At 39.3% G+C, this 20,998-nt stretch overlaps 1 protein-coding gene across 2 annotated transcripts in view; it reads left to right on the forward strand.

Annotated features, from left to right (window-relative positions):
- Positions 1 to 20,998, forward strand: part of MAN2A1 (mannosidase alpha class 2A member 1) — a 207,814-nt gene that overhangs the window by 161,706 nt on the left and 25,110 nt on the right. For both annotated transcript variants that reach the window (XM_073344670.1, XM_073344671.1), the window contains 4 exons: positions 8,091 to 8,205; positions 13,519 to 13,652; positions 15,569 to 15,710; positions 17,281 to 17,414. In XM_073344670.1, the coding sequence (XP_073200771.1) occupies positions 8,091 to 8,205; positions 13,519 to 13,652; positions 15,569 to 15,710; positions 17,281 to 17,414 (525 nt within the window). The remainder of the gene's footprint in view (positions 1 to 8,090; positions 8,206 to 13,518; positions 13,653 to 15,568; positions 15,711 to 17,280; positions 17,415 to 20,998) is intronic.

Consider the following 20,998-nt stretch of genomic DNA (forward strand, 5'->3'; position numbering starts at 1 on the left):
AATATAGCTACATCTGTTGTGAAGCACTGTGTTCAAATTATGCATGTTGGAATTTTAACAGGGGACACTGACAATCCTGGCAGAAAGTGCCATGAGATTTTCAATGACCACAAATGGCCAAGACCTCATTTTCGTGTCTTACGTTAACTGCACCAGCGACCCTGCATTGCAGATATTCATTCATTTTTTCCAGCTTTTCTTTCTCCCTATTTCTCTTTTCCCCCTTTAGTCTGAGTTTGGATATACTAAATTTATACATGGAATAATAGAGTGAATATGCTAAACTTTTTTAAGACTGTAAGCTCTTTGTGGGATGGGCTGTTGTTATGATGTGTTTATACAGTGCCTAGCATGATGCAGCCCAACTTTCATTGAGATGTTCAGCGCTACTGCAACATAAATGATGATGATAAACATAAAAAGAAGAGCAAGTGGCTGTCTAATTTAGCCATCATCTACTACAAACAGGCATTATTTTTGTTCAGCAATTATTTTTAAAAATCACGTACTCTTTTCAGTTAACTTATGTTTAGTTTCAACTTCCTTGGAAATTCAGAAACTTGCAGTGTATCTGTACTTGTTACCATGTATATTCATATTAGTGAAACAGTTTTATAAAGGTAAATGATAGCATGCACCTTAATATTTCTCTTCATTCTTCCAGTCCCAGTTTTCCCTCAGAGGAACTTTAATTGCTGATGTAGGGTCAGATTGAAGCCCTTCCTGTGTGTTCGCACAAGGAAGAAAGGGCATATAACATGTTTATAGTCCCTTGTACTGGCCAGCCATACTGTGAGTGGAGCAACTTTTGTAGTCTTGCTGCTTCCCACCACCTTAGCTTTGGGGGTATATAGGGCTCACACAGGATATATCTCACCCTCCCCTCCACTTCCACTACAGAAGAAAGGACGGAGGAACTGAAAGGCAGACTGTGACTGAGTCATAGTCAGTTTTCTGGGGACCTGAACCAACATGCTGCCTCGTACACAGGGCTCCTGGTAAAGCCATCAATGAACTGTAAACAATTTATCAGTCAGGTTGACATAATTACACATCTCAGTATTCTTAAGAGCCCCAGTGGAAATATGGACAGATTGCTGAGGATGAGTACAAAAGAGTAGCACAAGCATGTAGGGACAAAATCAGAAAGCTAAGGCACAAAAATGAGTTATACTGAGCAAAGGAGGTAATAAGAAGAGGTTTTTAAAAATATATTAGGAGCAAGAGAAAGATAAAGGAAAATGGAGGCCCTCCACTTAACAGGGAAGGAGAGCTAATAACATATGACAAAAAAGGGGGCTGAGGAGTTTAATGACTATTTTGCTTCAGTCTTCTCGAAAAAGGTAAATTGTGACCCAATATTTTAACACAATCAATATTAACAACGGGGGTAGGAATGCAACCCAACATAGGGAAAGAACAAGTTAAAGAATATTTAGATAAGCTAGATGTATTCAAGTTGGGAATACAGGCAGGGCCTGATGAAATTTATCGTAGGGTACTTATGGAACTAGCTGAAGCAATCTTGGAACAGTTAGCAATTATCTTTCAGAATTCCTGGAGGAAGGGTGAGGTTCCAGAGGACTGGAGAAGGGCAAGCATACTACCTCTCTTTAAAAGGGGGAGCAAAGAGGCCCTAGAGAATTTTAGACCAATCAGCCTAACTTCAATACCTGAAAAGATACTGGAGCAAATTATTGAACAATAAGCTTGTTAGCACCTAGAGGATAATAGAGTCAAAAGTAATAGCCAGCATGGAGTTGTCAAGAACAAGTCATGCCAAACCAATTTAATTTCATTCTTTGACAGGAAACTCTTCTGATGCCAGATATTTCTTTCCAAGAACTCCTGATTTTGAAAGACAATTAGTACAGGACTTTACAGGAGCTACAATAGTTATTAACCTGGGTCAGGAACCCTTATCAGGTAGAGATGCCACAACCTTGCACTGTGAACCAGCTGCTGAAGAAAGTGTGGCAAAAACCTCACATTGCTATCCCAACCTTCAAGACAGTGAGGAAAAAATATATTCTCCCCAAGGATGTATGGTGTCTCAGCTCCCTATGGGAGCTTGGGGGTAGGTGGAGACAGAGCCATAACTAGAGGGAAGGTTAAACACAATTATGGTACTGCCTTCCCAAAAATTAAGCGGTGGTGCTGATAATGAATTGAGCAAAAAGTTTACCAGTTCATGACGGCTACATTTCACATTGTGAACTGTGAGCCATAGGTCAGGTGGAACTATGGAAAAAGGCCTCCACCCTGGATGCTTAAAGTCTGTGAGAGTGTAGACCTGGCCTGGCTTCAGGTTTGGGCAACATTTTCAGGTGAGACAATGAAAGAATCTTTGCCCCAAGTTTGGAAGCCTGTTGGTCTGCTTTCTGTTCTATCAAAAGACCTTGGTCTCAATAGTAATAGCATTTTTACCTCAGTGTTGTATGTACGAAGGACCTTAAGAGACTCAGTATCCTAAAAAATTGTCCTCTTTAAAATGGACAGCTAGGCAACCGTTTTTTACATAAACATGGAGGGAGACACCAGGTTGTGCTCCCTATTTTGAGAAACAGTGCAGGTGTGGGAATATTGTGTGTCCTACAAGATGAGCCTTGTCACCATGTGTCTGACGGGGTTGGGGGGGGAAACACAATCACAGATAGGGCTGAGCTGAGCTGAAACAGATCTTCACAAATGGTCTCTGAATTACAAACTGGCAGATCAGATTTTCCTCTACTACAAGACACCATCAGTGGATCTTGTCATAAATCACCCGAACAAAAATCTCTGCTTCTCATCATGGTACCAAAAAGATCATAGTTAACGTGACACTCTGTAAAGAGGCTGTTACATGGCTTTATACTAAACTCTGTTGTTGTAAATGTACTGCCAAATTTCAGAAGAGACAATGGTTTGAAGATAGTAGCTCTTATTGCTCTAGACAAGTGTGGTTCTTTACTTCGTTGCAAATGGCCATAGCCAGTATGATTCATGTTGTTGAGTCTGGTCTTAGATCATCAGTCAGAACCACAATATCTGCTTCGTCACAATATGGGAATCTTCTCCCAAAGAGCTTGCCTTCTGATATAGAGATCCATGTGCATGGTGTATTTGAGCAGGTGTTTCTTGACTTCTGAGGTGCTAAAAGCACATTTAGCAGAAAGACATACAAGTCCAAGTGGAAAAATCTTTTAGTGCAGTGCAAACAAACCCCATTACTTGCCTCATACACAAACTACTTAACTATCCTCTTCACCTGCCTGGGTCTAATTTAGAGTAACAGCATCCAGATACATTTGACAGTACTCGTGGTTTATTGTGAACTGATTGAAGGTAGACCAGTGTCTTTTCAGCAACTTGTCATCCAATTTGTGCACCATTAAGAAAGCCCTTTGTGGTATGGGATGTTAATGTCCTGACAAAGCTGATGAACTGCTCATTTTGAACTGCTCTGTTCCTGTGATAGCTAGGAGGGGAAGTATCAATCTGATGAGCCAGAGGACTACTTTCTGAAGTTGAAACAGATTATAGTATTTGGTTGCAAGAGCTCCTAGCAAAATTGGATGGCAAAAAGACACACCAAAAAAGTCTTTGTGCCATCTAACTCTACTCTGAGTTCTCAATATAAAATATGGTCTGTTTCAACTTCAAAAAGTAGTCCTTTGGCTCATCAGACTTACTTTCCCTCATGGCAATCAAGAGATGGGGAAAAGTTGTCTGAGAAGTGAGAAGTGCGGCTGAAAACCAGCTCCTGTGACAGCCTCAGGGACAAGTTTCCCCCATTTTCTACTTCCAAGAGGAGGGAAGGGGACTTGTCCCTGAATCTGTCTCAAGAGACAGTCATCCTTTTTTCTTGGACAAATTCCTTGAGCACCCAGCATAGAAAATCTTAGTCAGAAAAGTACAGATGATTCATTGGTTGGAGTCATTGCTGGAGATCAATGAGTTTGAGATCTGCTACTACTAATAGCCTTTCATGCACAGGAGCTCCTCCTCTGCTGACCCACTCAAACAACTCAGAGAATATTAACTGGGCAGTCAGAAGGAGGAATTTGGCTCCTATCCTCAGCCTTCCTACCAGTAGTCCCAGTCTCACAAACCCACTCTGGATCAGCAAACCAGGGCTAGGAGTTGGCAGTTTGAAAGGCAGTTGTGCTCCTGAGACAGCTTCAGCTCCTGGACCTAGTGGTCCTCCTGGGATGGGGCAAAGCTGAGCTAGTACTAAAGCTTTGTCAGGAGTGCAGTTAATGGTTCAGCTAAGTTTGTTGTGCAGGGATCGGCAGTCTTTGGCACAAGGCCAATCAGGGAAATCCGCTGGTGGGCCAGTTGTTTACCTGCAGTATCCGCAGGTTCAGCCAATCGCAGCTCCCACTGGCCGTGGTTCGCCATTCCAGGCTAATGGGGGCTGTGGGAAGTGGCATGGACCGAGGAATTTGCTGGCTGCCACTTCCCTAATATTGAACCTAATATATATGTAATCATAGTAATATGTTACTTAACACTTACGTTACTCTCATCTCCAAAATGCTTCACAAATATTAAATCAGTAATTCTCACAACATACCCGTGAGGTATGTAATGAAGATTATCCTCATTTTAAGACAGAGTAGGGTTAAGAAAATTTCCCAAGACCACAAAGAAAGTCAATGTAAAAGTAGGGATTATATATTCCCAGATCCCAGTCTTGTGTTCAGATTACCAGACCTACACTCATCTACTATAGATGAAAACTTATTTTTGGAGGGGGTTTTAAATTGGGATTTAAACCTATTTAATAACTGATATGTTGTGCTTCAGAGTAGCAGCCGTGTTAGTCTGTATTCGTGAAAAGAAAAGGAGTACTAGTGGCACCTTAGAGACTAACCAATTTATTTGAGCATAAGCTTTTGTGAGCTACAGCTCACTTCATCGGATGCATGCAGTGGAAAATACAGTGAGGAGATTTATATACACACAGAACATGAAAAAATGGGTGTTATCATACACATTGTAAGGAGAGTGATCACTTAAGATAAGTTATTACCAGCAAGAGGGTGGGGGAGTGGGGAGAAAACCTTTTGTAGTGATAATCAAGGTGGGCCATTGACAGCAGTTGACAAGAACATCTGAAGAACAGTGGGCTGGGGGGGGGGAGGGGGAGATAAACATGGGGAAATAGTTTTACTTTGTGTAATGACACATCCACTCCCAGTCTCTATTCAAGCCTAAGTTAATTGTATCCAGTTTGCAAATTAATTCCAATTCAGCAGTCTCTCGTTGGAGTCTGTTTTTGAAATCTTTTTGTTGTAATATTGCAACCTTTAGGTCTGTAATAGAGTGACCAGAGAGATTGAAGTGTTCTCCGACTGGTTTATGAACGTTATACTTCTTGACATCTGACTTGTGTCCATTTATTCTTTTACATAGAGACTGTCCAGTTTGACCAGTGTACATGGCAGAGGGGCATTGCTGGCACATGATAGCATATATCACATTGGTAGATGTGCAGGTGAACGAGCCTCTGATAGTGTGGCTGATGTGATTAGGCCCTATGATGGTGTCCCCTGAATAGATATGTGGACGCAGTTGGCAACGGGCTTTGTTGCAAGGATAGGTTCCTGGGTTAGTGGTTCTTTTGTGTGATATGTGGTTGCTGGTGAGTATTTGCTTCAAGTTGGGGGACTGTCTGTAGGCAAGGACTGGCCTGTCTCCCAAGATTTGTGAGAGTGATGGGTCATCCTTTAGGATAGGTTGTAGATCCTTGATGATGTATTGGAGAGGTTTTAGTTGGGGGCTGAAGGTGATGGCTAGTGGCGTTCTGTTATTTTCTTTGTTAGGCCTGTCCTGTAGTAGGTGACTTCTGGGAACTCTTCTGGCTCTATCAATCTGTTTCTTCTCTTCTGCAGGTGGGTATTGTAGTTGTAAGAATGCTTGATAGAGATCTTGTAGGTGTTTGTCTCTGCCTGAGGGGTTGGAGCAAATGCGGATGTAGTGTAGAGCTTGGCTGTAGACAATGGATCGTGTGGTGTGGTCAGGGTGAAAGCTGGAGGCATGTAGGTAGGAATAGCGTTCAGTAGGTTTCTGGTATAGGGTGGTGTGTATGTGACCATCGCTTATTAACACTGTAGTGTCCAGGAAGTGGATCTCTTGTGTGGACTGGACCAGGCTGAGGTTGATGGTGGGATGGAAATAGTTGAAATCATGGTGGAATTCCTCAAGGGCTTCTTTTCCATCGGTCCAGATGCTGAAGATGTCATCAGTGTAGCGCAAGTAGAGTAGGGGCATTAGGGAACGAGAGCTGAGGAAGCGTTGTTCTAAGTCAGCCATAAAAATGTTGGCATACTGTGGGGCCATGCGGGTACCCATAGCAGTGCTGCTGATTTGAAGGTATACATTGTCCCCAAATGTAAAATAGTTATGGGTGAGGACAAAGTCACAAATTTCAGCCACCAGGTTTGCCATGACATTATCGGGGATACTGTTCCTGACGGCTTGTAGTCCATCTTTGTGTGGAATGTTGGTGTAGAGGGCTTCTACATCCATAGTGGCCAGAATGGTGTTTTCAGAAAGGTCACCGATGGATTGTAGTTTCCTCAGGAAGTCAGTGGTGTCTCAAAGATAGCTGGGAGTGCTGGTAGCGTAGGGCCTGAGGAGAGAGTCTACATAGCCAGACAATCCTGCTGTCAGGGTGCCAATGCCTAAGATGATGGGGCGTCCAGGATTTCCAGATTTATGGATCTTGGGTAGCAGATAGAATGCCCCAGGTCGGGGTTCCAGGGGGGTGTGTGTGCGGATTTGTTCTTGTGCTTTTTCAGGGAGTTTCTTGAGCAAATGCTGTAGTTTCTTTTGGTAACCCTCAGTGGGATCAGAGGGTAATGGCTTGTAGAAAGTGGTGTTGGAGAGCTGCTTAGCAGCCTCTTGTTCATATTCTGACCTATTCATGATGACGACAGCACCTCCTTTGTCAGTCTTTTTGATTATGATGTCAGAGTTGTTTCTGAGGCTGTGGATGGCATTGTGCTCTGCACGGCTGAGGTTATGAGGCAAGTGATGCTGCTTTTCCACAATTTCAGCACGGGCATGTTGGAAGCACTCTATGTAGAAGTCCAGTCTGTTGTTTTGACCCTCAGGAGGAGTCCACCTAGAATCCTTCTTTTTGTAGTGTTGGTAGGAAGGTCTCTGTGGATTAGTATGTTGTTCAGAGGTGTGTTGGAAATATTCCTTGAGTCGGAGACGTCAAAAATAGGATTCTAGGTCACCACAGAACTGTATCATGTTCTTGTGGGTGGAGGGGCACAAGGAGAGGCCCCGAGATAGGACAGATTCTTCTGCTGGGCTAAGAGTATAGTTGGATAGATTGACAATATTGCTGGGTGGGTTAAGGGAACCATTACTGTGGCCTCTTGTGGCATGTAGTAGTTTAGATAGTTTAGTGTCCTTTTTCTTTTGTAGAGAAGCAAAGTGTGTATTGTAAATGGCTTGTCTAGTTTTTGTAAAGTCCAGCCACGAGGAAGTTTGTGTGGAAGGTTGGTTTTTTATGAGAGTATCCAGTTTTGAGAGCTCATTCTTAATCTTTCCCTGTTTGCTCGTAGAGGATGTTGATCAGGTGGTTCCGCAGTTTCTTTGAGAGCGTGTGGCACAAGCTGTCAGCATAGTCTGTATGGTATGTAGATTGTAATGCATTTTTTACCTTCAGTCCTTTTGGTATGATGTCCATCTGTTTGCATTTGGAAAGGAAGATGTCTGTCTGTATCTGTACGAGTTTTTTCATGAAGTTGATAGATTTCCACTCCATACAGCTAAATGCAGTGCCTTGCATAATGACAGGTTTCAGAGTAGCAGCCGTGTTCGTCTGTATTCGCAAAAAGAAAAGGAGTACTAGTGACACCTTAGAGACTAACCAATTTATTGAGCATAAGCTTTCGTGAGCTACAGCTCACTTCATCGGATGCATTCAGTGGAAAATACAGTGAGGAGATTTATATACACACAGAACATGAAAAAATGGTTGTTATCATACACATTGTAAGGAGAGTGATCACTTAAGATGAGCTATTACCGGATTTTTTTATGCTGCAAACAGTTTTCATGCCATTGTTTTAACTTTGTTTTTGCAGCCTTATGTTTTCACGGATCCACCTACGATAAGAGTTACTCATGGAAATATTTTCTCAGAAGTTACTTGTTTTTTCCATCATCTGACACACACAGTGCGACTCTATAAAGTTCAGGGTAAGAGGTTTTAAAACTGCAGTTATATATGTCTTTGTATTTTCTTGATAATTTTGTTTAGTTTTGGCCTTACGTAGGCTTTCCAGTGCTTACATAACTTATGATTAGTACAGTGCTGGTTTAGGAATTGCCTTCTGATTGCAGCATTCACTAAGTTTAAGGACAAATGCTTTATTCTTGAGTCTTGCAGCAGTCACTCAACTAAAGGCAGACTTAAATGCAACAGATTTTCCTGGTGGAGGACTCCCTCAACATTGGGAAATCCTCTTATGGTGTAGGGCTGCCACAGTGGTTCCTACACCACTCAACACCCAGTACAGGTGGCATTCCTGGGTTAACGGATGTAGCAGTGGTGTGGCTGGGGATTTCTGTTGCTCTGGCACTGTGCGGCTGTTGTAGATTAGAGTGGCCTTGAGGCTGCACCTGTGCTGAGGACCAAGGCATTGTAAAACCAGCCCCAGGAATGAGAAGTGTAAATGGCTCCTTTGTGTCTCCCTATATCCATCTCAGCTGTATGCAGCATTTAATGGGTACGCAATCCTGAATGGGGCCTTTGGCTACTATACTGTAGAAATAATAAATCGTTGGTAACGATCGCTAAAATGAGGGAGGGAGAATTGTAATATTTTGAGACCCTACTCCTGTTTTAAAGGCTTCAAATGATGGAGAATCCACTACATCCCTAGATAAATTGTTCCAAAGGTTTTATTACCGTCACTGTTAAACATCTGTATTTTATTTATAATGCGAATTTGTCTAGTTTCAGCTTCCAGTCATTGGATCTCAGTAGGCCTTTTTCTGCTAGATTAAACAAACCATCTGCTGTCAGAAATCTCTTCTGTATTGTGATATACCAGGATACAATCCAGACTACTGAGCAGCTGTCACCCTGCCCTGCAACCTCAGATGTCTTACAATGCCTTGCTGAAATATCTTCCACCTGGGCCACTCACAAACAGCCTTCCAGCATGCAAAGTCTGTGTGTAACTGCAGCCTGCCTGCCACACTTGGGTTACACTCTGGCTCTCACCAGCCTGGGTTATACTGCAGGGTGACCCCAACACACCCCTAGTCTTAGATTTTCCTTCAGAAATGTATGTCCTATACTTTCTTGGACAGTACAAAATATTTTAGGTTCATTATTCCTTAAAGGGAATATGCCATTTTATTATCTCAGATAGTTCTTCTGACACTTCTGTTTAAACACCCTGGATTAGATAACACAGTAAAACAAGTTTATTAACTACAAAGAGAGAGAAATTTTAAGTGAGTACAAGTAATGAAATATAAAAGTCAGAAATGGTTACAAGGAAAATAAGGATAAAACTTTTACTAATGCCTAACTTAAACTAATCAGATTCAAGCAAAGCTTCTCACCACGTGCTTTCAGCAGTGTTACTGACCAAACTCAGTAGAGTCAGGACCCCTCCCCCAGAGTCCATAATGCTTCCTTTGTCAGTTCAGGTGCAGTGGATGTGATGGGCAGGGAGAGTGAGAGGTGCGTTGGGGTGTGTGTTCCTCCTTTTTATAGTTTCAGTCCCCCTTTTGAAAAACATTTCCAGCTGGGAACGAGGAGACAGAGTCAATATGGAAGGATGTTCTTGCTGGCTTTTTCTCAATTGTTTGAGCTTTCTTTGTTTCCCTCCCTACTTGATGATTCTGTTTACTGCTTAAATGCAAATAAAGGCACACACACATTCCTTTGTCTAGGAGAGATCTGTTTGCTTACTTCTGTTTGGGCAGTGCCGTGGAGTTTGGAACATATGTTAATAACATCATATAGGAAAATCTTATAACTTTACATACAATGTTGCCATACATATTTTGCTAGGACAATACTGATCAGAAAAATGAGTTTCCAAGGCATACTTTGTTACAAAGATTTATTACAATACAGTGTAGGTTGTGGATACAGGGGCATACTCGGTCCCACCTATGTAAGTACTTGCAGACTCTGATCAAGGCACCTCTAAATCTTCTCTGGGATAAACTACATAGCTTTAGTCTCTCACTATGTGCTTTCAAAACCTTGAATCATTCTTGGATCTTCTCTGATCCCTTTCCAGTTTTTCCCCTATCCTTTTTTAAGTGGGGACACATATTCCATAATAGTTTCACTAGTGCAGTATTAGAGGTAATACCACTTCTCTACTCCTCCTCAATTTTGCATCCATGGATTGCATCCACCCTGTACAGTATTGCACAGGAAGCTCATGTTCAACTGGTTACCTACCATGACCTTAAATTCTTTTCAATGTCACTGAATTCCAGGATTCAGGCATGCATATTGTAAGTGCGTGACCTACATTCTTTGTTTTTTATGTATGACCTCACAATTGGCTTTGTTAAAACACACAATGGCATCTTACCAAGTAGTCCAGATTGGTCTTTACACCTGACCTGTCCCCATCATTACTTGCCACTCAAGTTGGATCTGAAACCTGTTAATTAGTTGTGATTTGGGAATACAAATGATGAACTATATCCACTATAAAAATTTTAAACTGTGTGAACCTCATGGTTTATAAGTAGGAATAGAGCTTGGGACCACCTGCTCCAAATGGCCATGTAAAGGGCAGTTCAAATGGTTTAAGTGAAACCGGGCCTTGCTCCCCTTTCTTTAACCTTTTGCTCTTTTCTTCCGTTTTGGGGCCCTAGCCTGCTCTGTAACTGTTCCCGTCACTAGACCTAAATTAAACTTATCTGCATTCCTGAGCTCCTTTTTCATTAGTTTTACCTGATACAGCTCTGAGTTTCACAGAGATATTATGGTCTCTTACCTGATTTACCTAAGTTTAGTTAGACTTTCTAGCGCAGTCATTCCAAACATAGCAATTCATTCATAAAGAGCATGGTGGGTGAATTCTTATGGTCAGCTGTGATTTCCGCCATGAATACCTACAAGTGCAAGAGTGGTGCTCAAAAATGCAAGCTGTAGCAGGCCCATGAAAAAGATGATCAGAAAAGTGTGAGTGGTCTACAAAATATCTTGAAATATTTGACCATATTGCTGGTAAACAGTCTGCAGACAGTTCTGTTACTTGCATTTCTTACCCTTCCTTAGCTAGTGAGGACGTTGATTTGGGTTTGTCAGGCGTGTTCCATTCTGGAGTATCTGATTCCAGCACAAAACTTGACATCGAATTGTTGGGTCCCAAAATCTGATTTTCAGCAGAATGTTGCCCATTGGTTACTAGCACAACTGTTACGGACGTGGACTCTGAAAGCAGTTTTTTTATTGGAAGCGTGGGGCAGAATTTTGACTTCAAGCGAGATCTGGCTGCTTGGCCACAAAAGTGACAGATTCTGTTTACCATTTTTTGGTAGAAAATGGTCCCAGAGTTAAATTAGAACGAGCCTGTTTGCTTAGTGAATTCAAATAAAGGCAAGTATTAAAATTGTGGTTCCTTGTCAAAATTTCTAATGGGAAGTTGCACCAGTGATTTTGGTTGATATGCAGTTTGACTCTTGCCTTCTTGTACTGTTTCATTTGTTTGCTTTTCCAGCCAAACTCCTCATCTTCCTTTGTGAACTTGTAAAACTGGGTTCACAAATTTTTTCCACTTTAGCAATGGATTATGCCTATGTGAATGTTCAAAGAACAGGTGGAGGCAATCGCTCGCTAGATGGAAATTGCAGAATGGTTGGTAAAGGGTTGCACAATTGACGAAGATATGCAAATCTGCTATCACGATACAATATTTTGCGGAGCTTAGGTGAGAGATTTAGTTTTGAGGGGTTCAGATGGGAAATTAGAAAGTTGTCATAATGGTAATTTTTGGTGATTATTTGAATTGCTTGCAGGGCATGGTAGCATGTTGTGAGATCGTATAGAAGCTATTAAGGGCAGTACTATAAAAAGCACGGTAGACCTTTTTTTGGACAGATTCAGGAAAGTTTAAATACTTCTCCATTGTATTTGCATTCCAAACTCTTCCAAATGGAACAAATGTCTCAGGTGCTAAGGTATACTGAAGTATCAAAAGATGGAGAAAAGGTTGATGACTGCTTTGTAGATTTCATTGATATTCACACCAAAACGGAAGGATATGCCAGGTTTAGAGATGCTGAAAAAAGACTGTTTAGATATGGCTAATTGGAGGGGACAAAACTATGACAAGGAGCTAACATGGCTCCAGCATACAAAGGTGTTCAGAATCAAATTCAGCAGATAAGTCAGTATGCATCTTTTGTCCCCTGCGCTGCTGACTCACTAAATCTTGTAGGTGAACCAGCTGTAATGTTTTTTCCACAAGTTACTCTAAATTTTGGAGTTGTTCAAAGATTGTATACCTTGTTTTCCTCTTCTACTAGTTGTTGAAATATGTTGGAAAACATATTAAATTACATTAGAAAGCCAAAGCATGACAAGATGGTCAACCAGGGTAGAGGTAATCCATTCAAAATTAAGTTGAGGATTTTCTTGATGCTTTGATGAGATCAAGGCTGTACACAATCTTACTGCAGAATTTAAGTCTGAAGCTTATAGCTTGCAAACAAACATTTCATAATTTTCTTTTCTTGTTTTGGCCGAGATGTGGTATACTATCATATAAAAAATTAACCCGTAAGCTCCATTTTGAAACTCCTCATAGGTCGTTATGTGTACCTAATTAACTTCTAAAATCTGGCCCTCATCCGTCCCCCCTCCATCGCCCAAAAGACATACTTTGTGTTCCCAGTCACATCAAAACAAAGTCTTCAAATTCTCTGCCCTTGGAAGCCCTATTTACTCGTATTAAAATGGTTCTGTACTTTCTCTTCACTCCTGTGATTGTAACAGAGTTGCCATAGGAGTGGTAAGAGACTAGCAACAGCACACCTACACCCAAAAGGAGCAGCAGTAGCAGGCACCAACAATTTAAGGTGGAGGAGCAGCATCAACTCCAGACAGTAAATGGCCCGGCCCTGTTCCAGAGCATTAGCTAGTGCTCAGGGGCAGGACCCAGCAATAACGTTGCACACTCCATTGCCTGCAGGAGGTGTGCTGACTTCTATACTGGTTTGGGCTATTAGTAATCTGCAGATATTAATAATCCACATAGTTTTTCTACTCCACATTAATGAAGCTTTCAAAATTATATGGCTAATCTGGTAGGTAGCAATGGTATAGAGAGTCTCTGCTATGCAATTCTATAATAGTGATACATGCTCTGGGTTCAAAGCTTACTCCTCTCTATCAGGGTAGACATTAGTGTGAAAGGAAAATTGATTGAGGGAAATTGGAACATTATTATGCTATGGGGCGAGCTCTATAGAACTTGGTTTTTATTTTTTAATAATCAGAAATTGTAAATGTACTTTTAAATTTAGGGTTGGAAGGCGAGTCTCTTGAGCTGTCCAATATTGTGGACATTAGAGGAGAATACAATCGTGAGATTGCAATGAGAATTTCATCTGACATAAACAGCCAAAACAGGTTTTACACTGACCTTAATGGATATCAGGTAATTACCATCTGTTAATTCTGAATATAGTAACTATGACAATTTAGAATCATCATGGCTTAATACTTGATTTTAATTGGTTTTTTTGTCTTATTTACTCAAGCAAATAATAGTTTAGTATGAGAATGTTAATTATTTTGAAAGTGGGCATTAGTTTAAATATATACTATTTTTTTTACATGACTTAGATGCACTTAAATGCTATGAATAGCTTTTCCAAGATTCAAGAATGTTTATTTTATGTCTGTTATGACAAATCAGCCTATCTTATATACAAAAACTGTGTTTAGTTATAACAATATGATGGTACTAATATATCCTTTGTTTATAGACTATTATTATTATTATTATTTTAATTTTGTGTGGTGCTGTAGACTTCTTAAAAAATAATCTCCTGTGCATGAATATTGAAGGAGGAGGAGATATTCTTAAAAATTAAGTATTTCATTTTTCATTGTTTTTGAGTGCCATCAGCATTCTGTGTGCTGCAGAATATGTAGATGACATAGATTTTGTCTCAAACTTCAGTCTACATAAGGTACTAAAGTAGATGTTCGTCATTGTGGAAGTTAACATGTTACAATTACTGGAGAGACTTTCAAAGAGAAATGTCTGTTCCATTTCAAGGAAATTTTAAGATTTAAATAACTTCTAAGGGTTTGTAATTTGGCATCTGCTCTGTCAGGAGGCCATGAAATTCTGCAGAATCTAAGAACCCAAACATTCCTTTTTCATTCTCCCCATCATTGATAAAGTGGTAGCATCCATGGCAAAGGGCATGATGTTTCCTGAGGAAGGTGCCTTCTTTTCAAAAAGCAAAACAACCAACTAACCCCAGCAAAGGACCAAACCCCTGCAAACAGGAAAGTAGAAGCCACCCTTAAAATGGACTTCAAAGCTACATCAGTTGTGTCAAGAATATTTCTGGCAAACACAAATTTTTCTCAGTCCACATTGTATTGACCTGAAAAATCTTTGTTTTGGTTCTCAGGGTCAAAGCATAAAAATAAATTGAACTAAAAGGTCACTAACAGACCGTCAGACACACTATTGATATGTTGTATTCCTTTCCTTTTCTGTCTTGTCTATTTAGATTTTTAAGATATTTGGAGCATGAATCTTACATGTTTGCACTGTGCCTAGCAGGCCCTGATCTTATCTGGGACCTCTAGCAGCTACTGTGATGCATATAAATTATACCATAATTGATTGGAACACAGTCAGCCATAGTATTGGTGATGCACCTGATGCAAAAGAATTCACGTCATTTTTCTTAGCTGTGTTGGCTCTGTGGTGTTTGCAGAAGTAAAAACTTTAGTTTCACTATTCTCAGCAGGTATAATTCTGAGTACATAGGGACCCAGATCTGTTGAGTAAGAAATTGCCATTTTATTTAATTATTTCAAAGTAGTACTGCTCTTAAATAAAAAATATAAAGTGAAGTTTTAAAGTAGTAAAGAATATTTAATAGTACTATACATTTATCTATACAGATGGCAAGAAATGTCTGTAGATTTCTATTAATTATATCCGTGCTAGAAATCCTAGGAATAACTTACACTACTTTGAGCTAATTCACAATCTACTTTCTAAAGAAGAAGAAAAAAAAAATCTCTCAAAAATACTGCTCCTTATCCTAAGAGCCATTACAATTCTTTATGCAAATTCCCTTGAAGAACCTTTCATTTTTTTTTAAAACTACTTTGAACTACAAGTATGTGTAAGTTACACCACTTCTGAAGTAATGTTGGCCATAAGTCCCTGAAAAGCTGAATGATATGGTGGAGGGACTTGCTTTGGTGTCTATCAGTTGTTGATCCCAAAGCATATAAGATAAACGCCTAGAAAGATATTTTGCTTTTTTTTACATATTTAAATATCAATGGAATATACTGACGTTAATTTTGATATTGTAGATTCAGCCCAGAGTGACAATGAACAAATTGCCTCTTCAAGCAAATATCTATCCAGTGACTACAATGACTTATATCCAGGATGATGCCATTCGTTTGACTCTACATTCTGCTCAGTCTCTAGGTGTTACAAGCTTGAAAAGTGGTAAGTACAGTATGGGAAAGGTTTTCAAAGTCTGACCTACATATTAAATCATGTCAAGTATTCAGAGGGTTGTTTCACAGATTACTATGCTCTGTCATATCTCTTCCTTGAGAATGTAAAGAAAAAGGAAGCATTTTTACTACATCTAAAACATGATAGTTTGTGAGAAATATATTAGGAGCATGGGAGTGATCATTCTGAATCAGAATACTGATGTCCCGCTACTCTAGTATCCTATCTCCAACGGTGACGAGCACTAGTTGCTAAGAGGAAGCCATGCAGTAGGCAGATATGAGATTTACTCCCAGGGAAAGTCTCTTCCTAACTCCCATTAGTTAGAGGTTGTTTTATGTCCTAAGGAGATGGGATTATGTCTAATCCATTGCTTTTGTTTTGTTTTGTTTTTTAATGTTTACTTTTATAATTCTGGATAGTCTTGTTTAATTTCTAAAAGTGTTTTTTTTGAATCCTGCTAAGCTTCTGGCTTCAGTGATACCTTATTGTAGTGAGTTACACCATCTAATTTTGTGTTGTGTGAAAAAGTATGTTCTTTAATCAGTTTTTAATTTTCTACCTTTTGATTTCATTGAAAAATTCCCTTATTCTTGCATTGTAAGAGAAAGTGAATAGAAGTTTCCTATCTACCAACCCAGTTCATAAAACTAGTTTGTATTGTTTACTTTTATGCATAAAAAGCGTTCATGAATAACTACTGTTGAAGCATATGAAGTGGTGCTGAAAGATGTGTGTACAGTACTCTAGGTGCAATCTCAGTAGATCTTTATGTACTATCTTTTTTCTTTTTTCCTTTATTGATAGTTATCTAGTGCTCTGTCTGCTTTCTCAGTGTGACACAAAATAGCTTAATCTCCTGAGGACTGAAAAGCTTTAGTCTAAATAAAGTATTTGGGCTTAATGTAGGGGTATGGGGTGAAATATACGGGTCAGGCTAGACAATCTGGTTAGAAAGAAGAAATATTGGAGGTGCACTACGTTAAAGGGAATAGGCCAATGACATCACGCTCACATGAGATCTCTCATGCAACCCCTGGGCACAAGCTTTTCAAGTCAGTTTAGCAGGCTGTTTCCAGAGACATATCTCATAAGTGTAAATGCACAGAGGCAACTCTTGAAGAACAAGAGTTATTCGTAAGTAACCTCTTTTCCTGTAAAATTTCAGCTTTCACGTACCCTTGTTGTAGGGCTAGAGCTGTTCAAATAGAAATTTCTGGAATTTCTTTTATAATAGGGAAAGTATTTTTCATTCTCCTGCAGCTCAAACATCTTAAAAACTTTTGTCTAAAATTGGGGGGGAAAACAGTCTTATCCAGAGACCAGTGCTTGAAAATTTTAGCCTGATAGGTAAAAATTTGAAAATATTATAAGCAACCAAAGCCAGGGCAATATGAAAATGCTGATTCAACCCTCCCAGTACCATAGATATCACAAACTCTCCAACTGTAAGAAATATTGTCTGGATTATTTTTACCATTGCTGTTTGCAGTTCATGTGGTTAATAAAAGCAGCACAAACTACTATCATCAACATAACCTCAATATTTATTTTTCAGGACAGTTAGAAGTCATCATGGACCGTCGACTTATGCAGGATGACAACCGTGGCCTTGGACAGGGTCTCCAAGATAACAAGATCACAGCTAATCTGTTCCGACTTCTGCTGGAGAGAAGAAATGGAGTAGATGAGGTAGGAATAATTACATGGGTTTGTCTGCTGTATTTTCAATAAAACCGAAGATACAAATATTTGATACTTCTGTACAGATATATTTAAGCAAAAGTACCTGATGTGTAGGTATCTGACCTATCTAAATTGTCTCTCTTTATGTAAGCCAGGAAGATATGAGAATGTTGTATGCAATAATAGTATTGGTCAGTTTGATTCACTCTTCCTTTTACAAATATTTACCCTTGTATGTCCCCTCTTATTCCCTCAGGGTTTTTTTTCTCTTCTCTCCTTTGTTTTTCCATCACTGTGGGGAAGAAGGTTTGGGAAGGAGTATCATATTGCAAAAGTAGAGACTGATGAGAGAAGCTACAAAACTGAGTGGATTTAAAATCAGAAGGCAGTTTATAAAGATGAGGAATTGTGTATGAACTTGTAATATACAAAGGAGCTGGAATTAATTTTTTTGATATGGGTGATAGCAACCACTGCAGTGATGAGGATACTTACAATATACCACTTAAAGTTAAATTCCAGTGTTCATTTGATTCATAGATTATTTTTTTTAATGCCAAAAGCTATTGTGATCCTCTAGTCGACATCCTCCTTTATATAACAGGCCATAAAATTTTACTCCATAATTCCCGCATTAAGCCCATAACATCTTGTTGAGCAGGAACATATATTTTAGAAAGATATCTGTTCTTGATTTAAAGACTTCAGAGAGTGGAGAATCGCTTGCATCCCTTGGTAAGTTGTTCCAAGTATTAACTTCAGTGTTAAAAAAATAAAATTGTGCCTTATTTCCATTGTTAATTTTCTAGCTCCAACGTCCAGCCATCGAATCTTATCTCTTTGTCAGATAGTTTAGAGAGGCATCTACCATCAGAAATCTTCTCCTCGCATAGGTACTTATGGACTGTGATATAGTCACCTCTTCAGCTTCTCTGATAAGCTAAATAGGTGATCTTCTTAAGTCTGTAACATAAAAGTTGAGACTTTTTGCACAAACACTCGACATATTTAAATTAAATGCAACACTAAGGCTTTTAAAACTAAAGATCGGTAGTGCAAAAAGTAAGATTCCCATAACTTGAATCCAGCCACATTTCAAATACTATATGTTTGTAATCAGTTTTCACAGGTAAGCTGGAAAAACCTCATTTTGACTTCACAAAAACAAAAGTGAAAACTAGGGTTGAGATTTTCAGAGCACTGCAGGGGACTTAGCCACACATCTTCCAGTTTCAAAGGAAGACGTGTAAATCACCTTTACTGCTTTGAAAATCTCATCCTCAGGCTGTAACACATTCACCTGCTTGTAAAATGTTTCATAAATGTATCGAAGTGGATGTATTCGCCTTACCTGGACTGTTTCCCGATGACATTGTGACATTCACATCAGTCGCTCAAATATTTGGTGTTACCTGTTAATCTGCTTCCAAATAAAAAGGCTATCACCTATTGATTGTCTGCTAGCACCGTTACATAAGAAAGGAGATTCTTGAACTTATATCTATAGATAAAATAAAAATGTAGAATTACATTTGTATAAACGTAAATCACAGATCTACAAATGTAGAATTATATCAATAGATATAATCAAAAAGGTAAGTTGATGGTAAGTGCATTAAAGATGTAACTTAGGAAGCTGGAAAGTATTTCAGGGATCTCTCTGTGTGATGTCACATACTTAATGCATCCCAGTCCATTAAACATCTCACCACATTCTTCAAAAGTTAATTTTAAATTTTTAATTTTTCTCATGCCACACATCAATCTTTTTGTGGGAAATTGCTTTGCAAATTTATTGAGAACCAAAAAAGAACTGTATCACAGGGCTTTGTCCTCCAGCTATATGTTTATTAATATATTTTGCTTGAATATATTTTATATTTCCTTGCAATTTGTGTTGAGAGTAACCTACTTAATTTCTTTTATTGCATGCATGACACTGCACTCCTTGTGCTGGAAATCTTTGTGTGATGATTGCCTCTGCGTTTCTTACAAATATATATGGTCTCTGCTGTTTGTTTACTTTTTTATGCCTTGGTATGTATTTTTAATGAGACGAACATCAATTCTTTCACTAATTTCAATTTTTCATAATATAACTTTGCTTTGACTTGTTTATCAGTTATACCACAAATAATTTGGTCTTTAATTGCTTCATCTAGTTAACAGTTCAGATTGATATGATTTAGGTCTAATACATAGCTCTTTAACATAAGGCTCAATGACACACCTGGCAACTGCTTCCTAGTAAAGAAAATGTGCCTACATAAGTGACATTTTTGCATGGCTCATAGTATTCTTGAAATTTTGGTTAGCTGTTTAGTCATTTTTTTGCTTCTACTGGATTGCATTATAGATCTCCAAAGCCTCTGGGGCTGCCACTTGTAGCATTGTGAAGAAATTTCACCATCTCCAGTTTCTCTGCAATACCACCTGCTTCCAGGAAAATTTGGAAGTTCTGCTACCGCCTCCAATTCTCTTCCATTTTGCTTTTCAGACTGAGGGATACAAGTGTCTTCGTTTGCTCTTTTTTCTGGTCAAAGATTCAGTTTTCTTCTGATACTACGTAATAGATGTGACTGGTCAGAGTGTGATCTTTATTTCCTGGCTCCAGTCACATGACACAAGTCAAGGATATGAAAGGTTAATACCTGTTTTGCATAGCAGGGAGCAGCATCCACTCAAAAATCATTAGTTATTAAACCTTTCTCTTATTTCTACACTACTCTAGCATTACTGAAGTACACCTGTCTTTACAGCAAACTACTCCCACCTTCTTTAAGACCGTATGAAGTTGCCAGAAAAAATACTCACAATCAGAACCATTGTGTAGGTCAGATTGGCAAGAGTGTGGGGGGTTTCATATGTAAAAACATTGCCATACTGTGAGAATTAGCATAGATAGCTATCTATTTGTATAATAGTTTCTCTTGTTAAGACCCTGCTGTGACGATTGGACCAAAATTAGATAACCTTACACAACAATGGTGTAGAATGATAGGCAATGACACTTGTATATAGATTTACATATAGATTTGAGTACTTCAGTAACTCTGCCAGAGGTTAGGGACCTACTATTGGAGTGGCTGGGTGAGGTTCTATGGGCCTGCAATCTGCAGGAAACCAGACTAGATGATCATGATGGTCCCTTCTGGCCTTAAACTCTGTCTATCATGAACCCATATATACAAAAATACATAGGATCTTAGAAGTATAAACTTTAAAGTCTCTTTATCCAGAAGTTCTTCATCAGAATGTTTCCTTCCTAAATGCAAGGCCCAATGAGTATACGAGATGATATGGTTGGCTGGAAGCATAAAAAGTTGAGGTTGTTTAGGTGTACATGTACAGTCTCAATGAACTCTCTTAGCCAGGAACATCTGCGCTCATGTGTCCAGATGTACACTGATCACCCAGGATACATATCCATCCAGCAGTCATCTAGCGGAACAACACTGATAGCAGTAAGTAGTTGTTCTTGAGTATACCAGCCATATGCATCACCAAGTATCTCTTTGCTGCTCTAGGGACCCTGATCTATGAGGTGAGGAACATATGACGCAATCAAATTGAAAAAGGAAAATGGAGGG

Source organism: Lepidochelys kempii, chromosome 5 (genome assembly GCF_965140265.1).
Source record: "Lepidochelys kempii isolate rLepKem1 chromosome 5, rLepKem1.hap2, whole genome shotgun sequence".
NCBI classification, from domain to species: Eukaryota; Metazoa; Chordata; order Testudines; family Cheloniidae; genus Lepidochelys; species Lepidochelys kempii.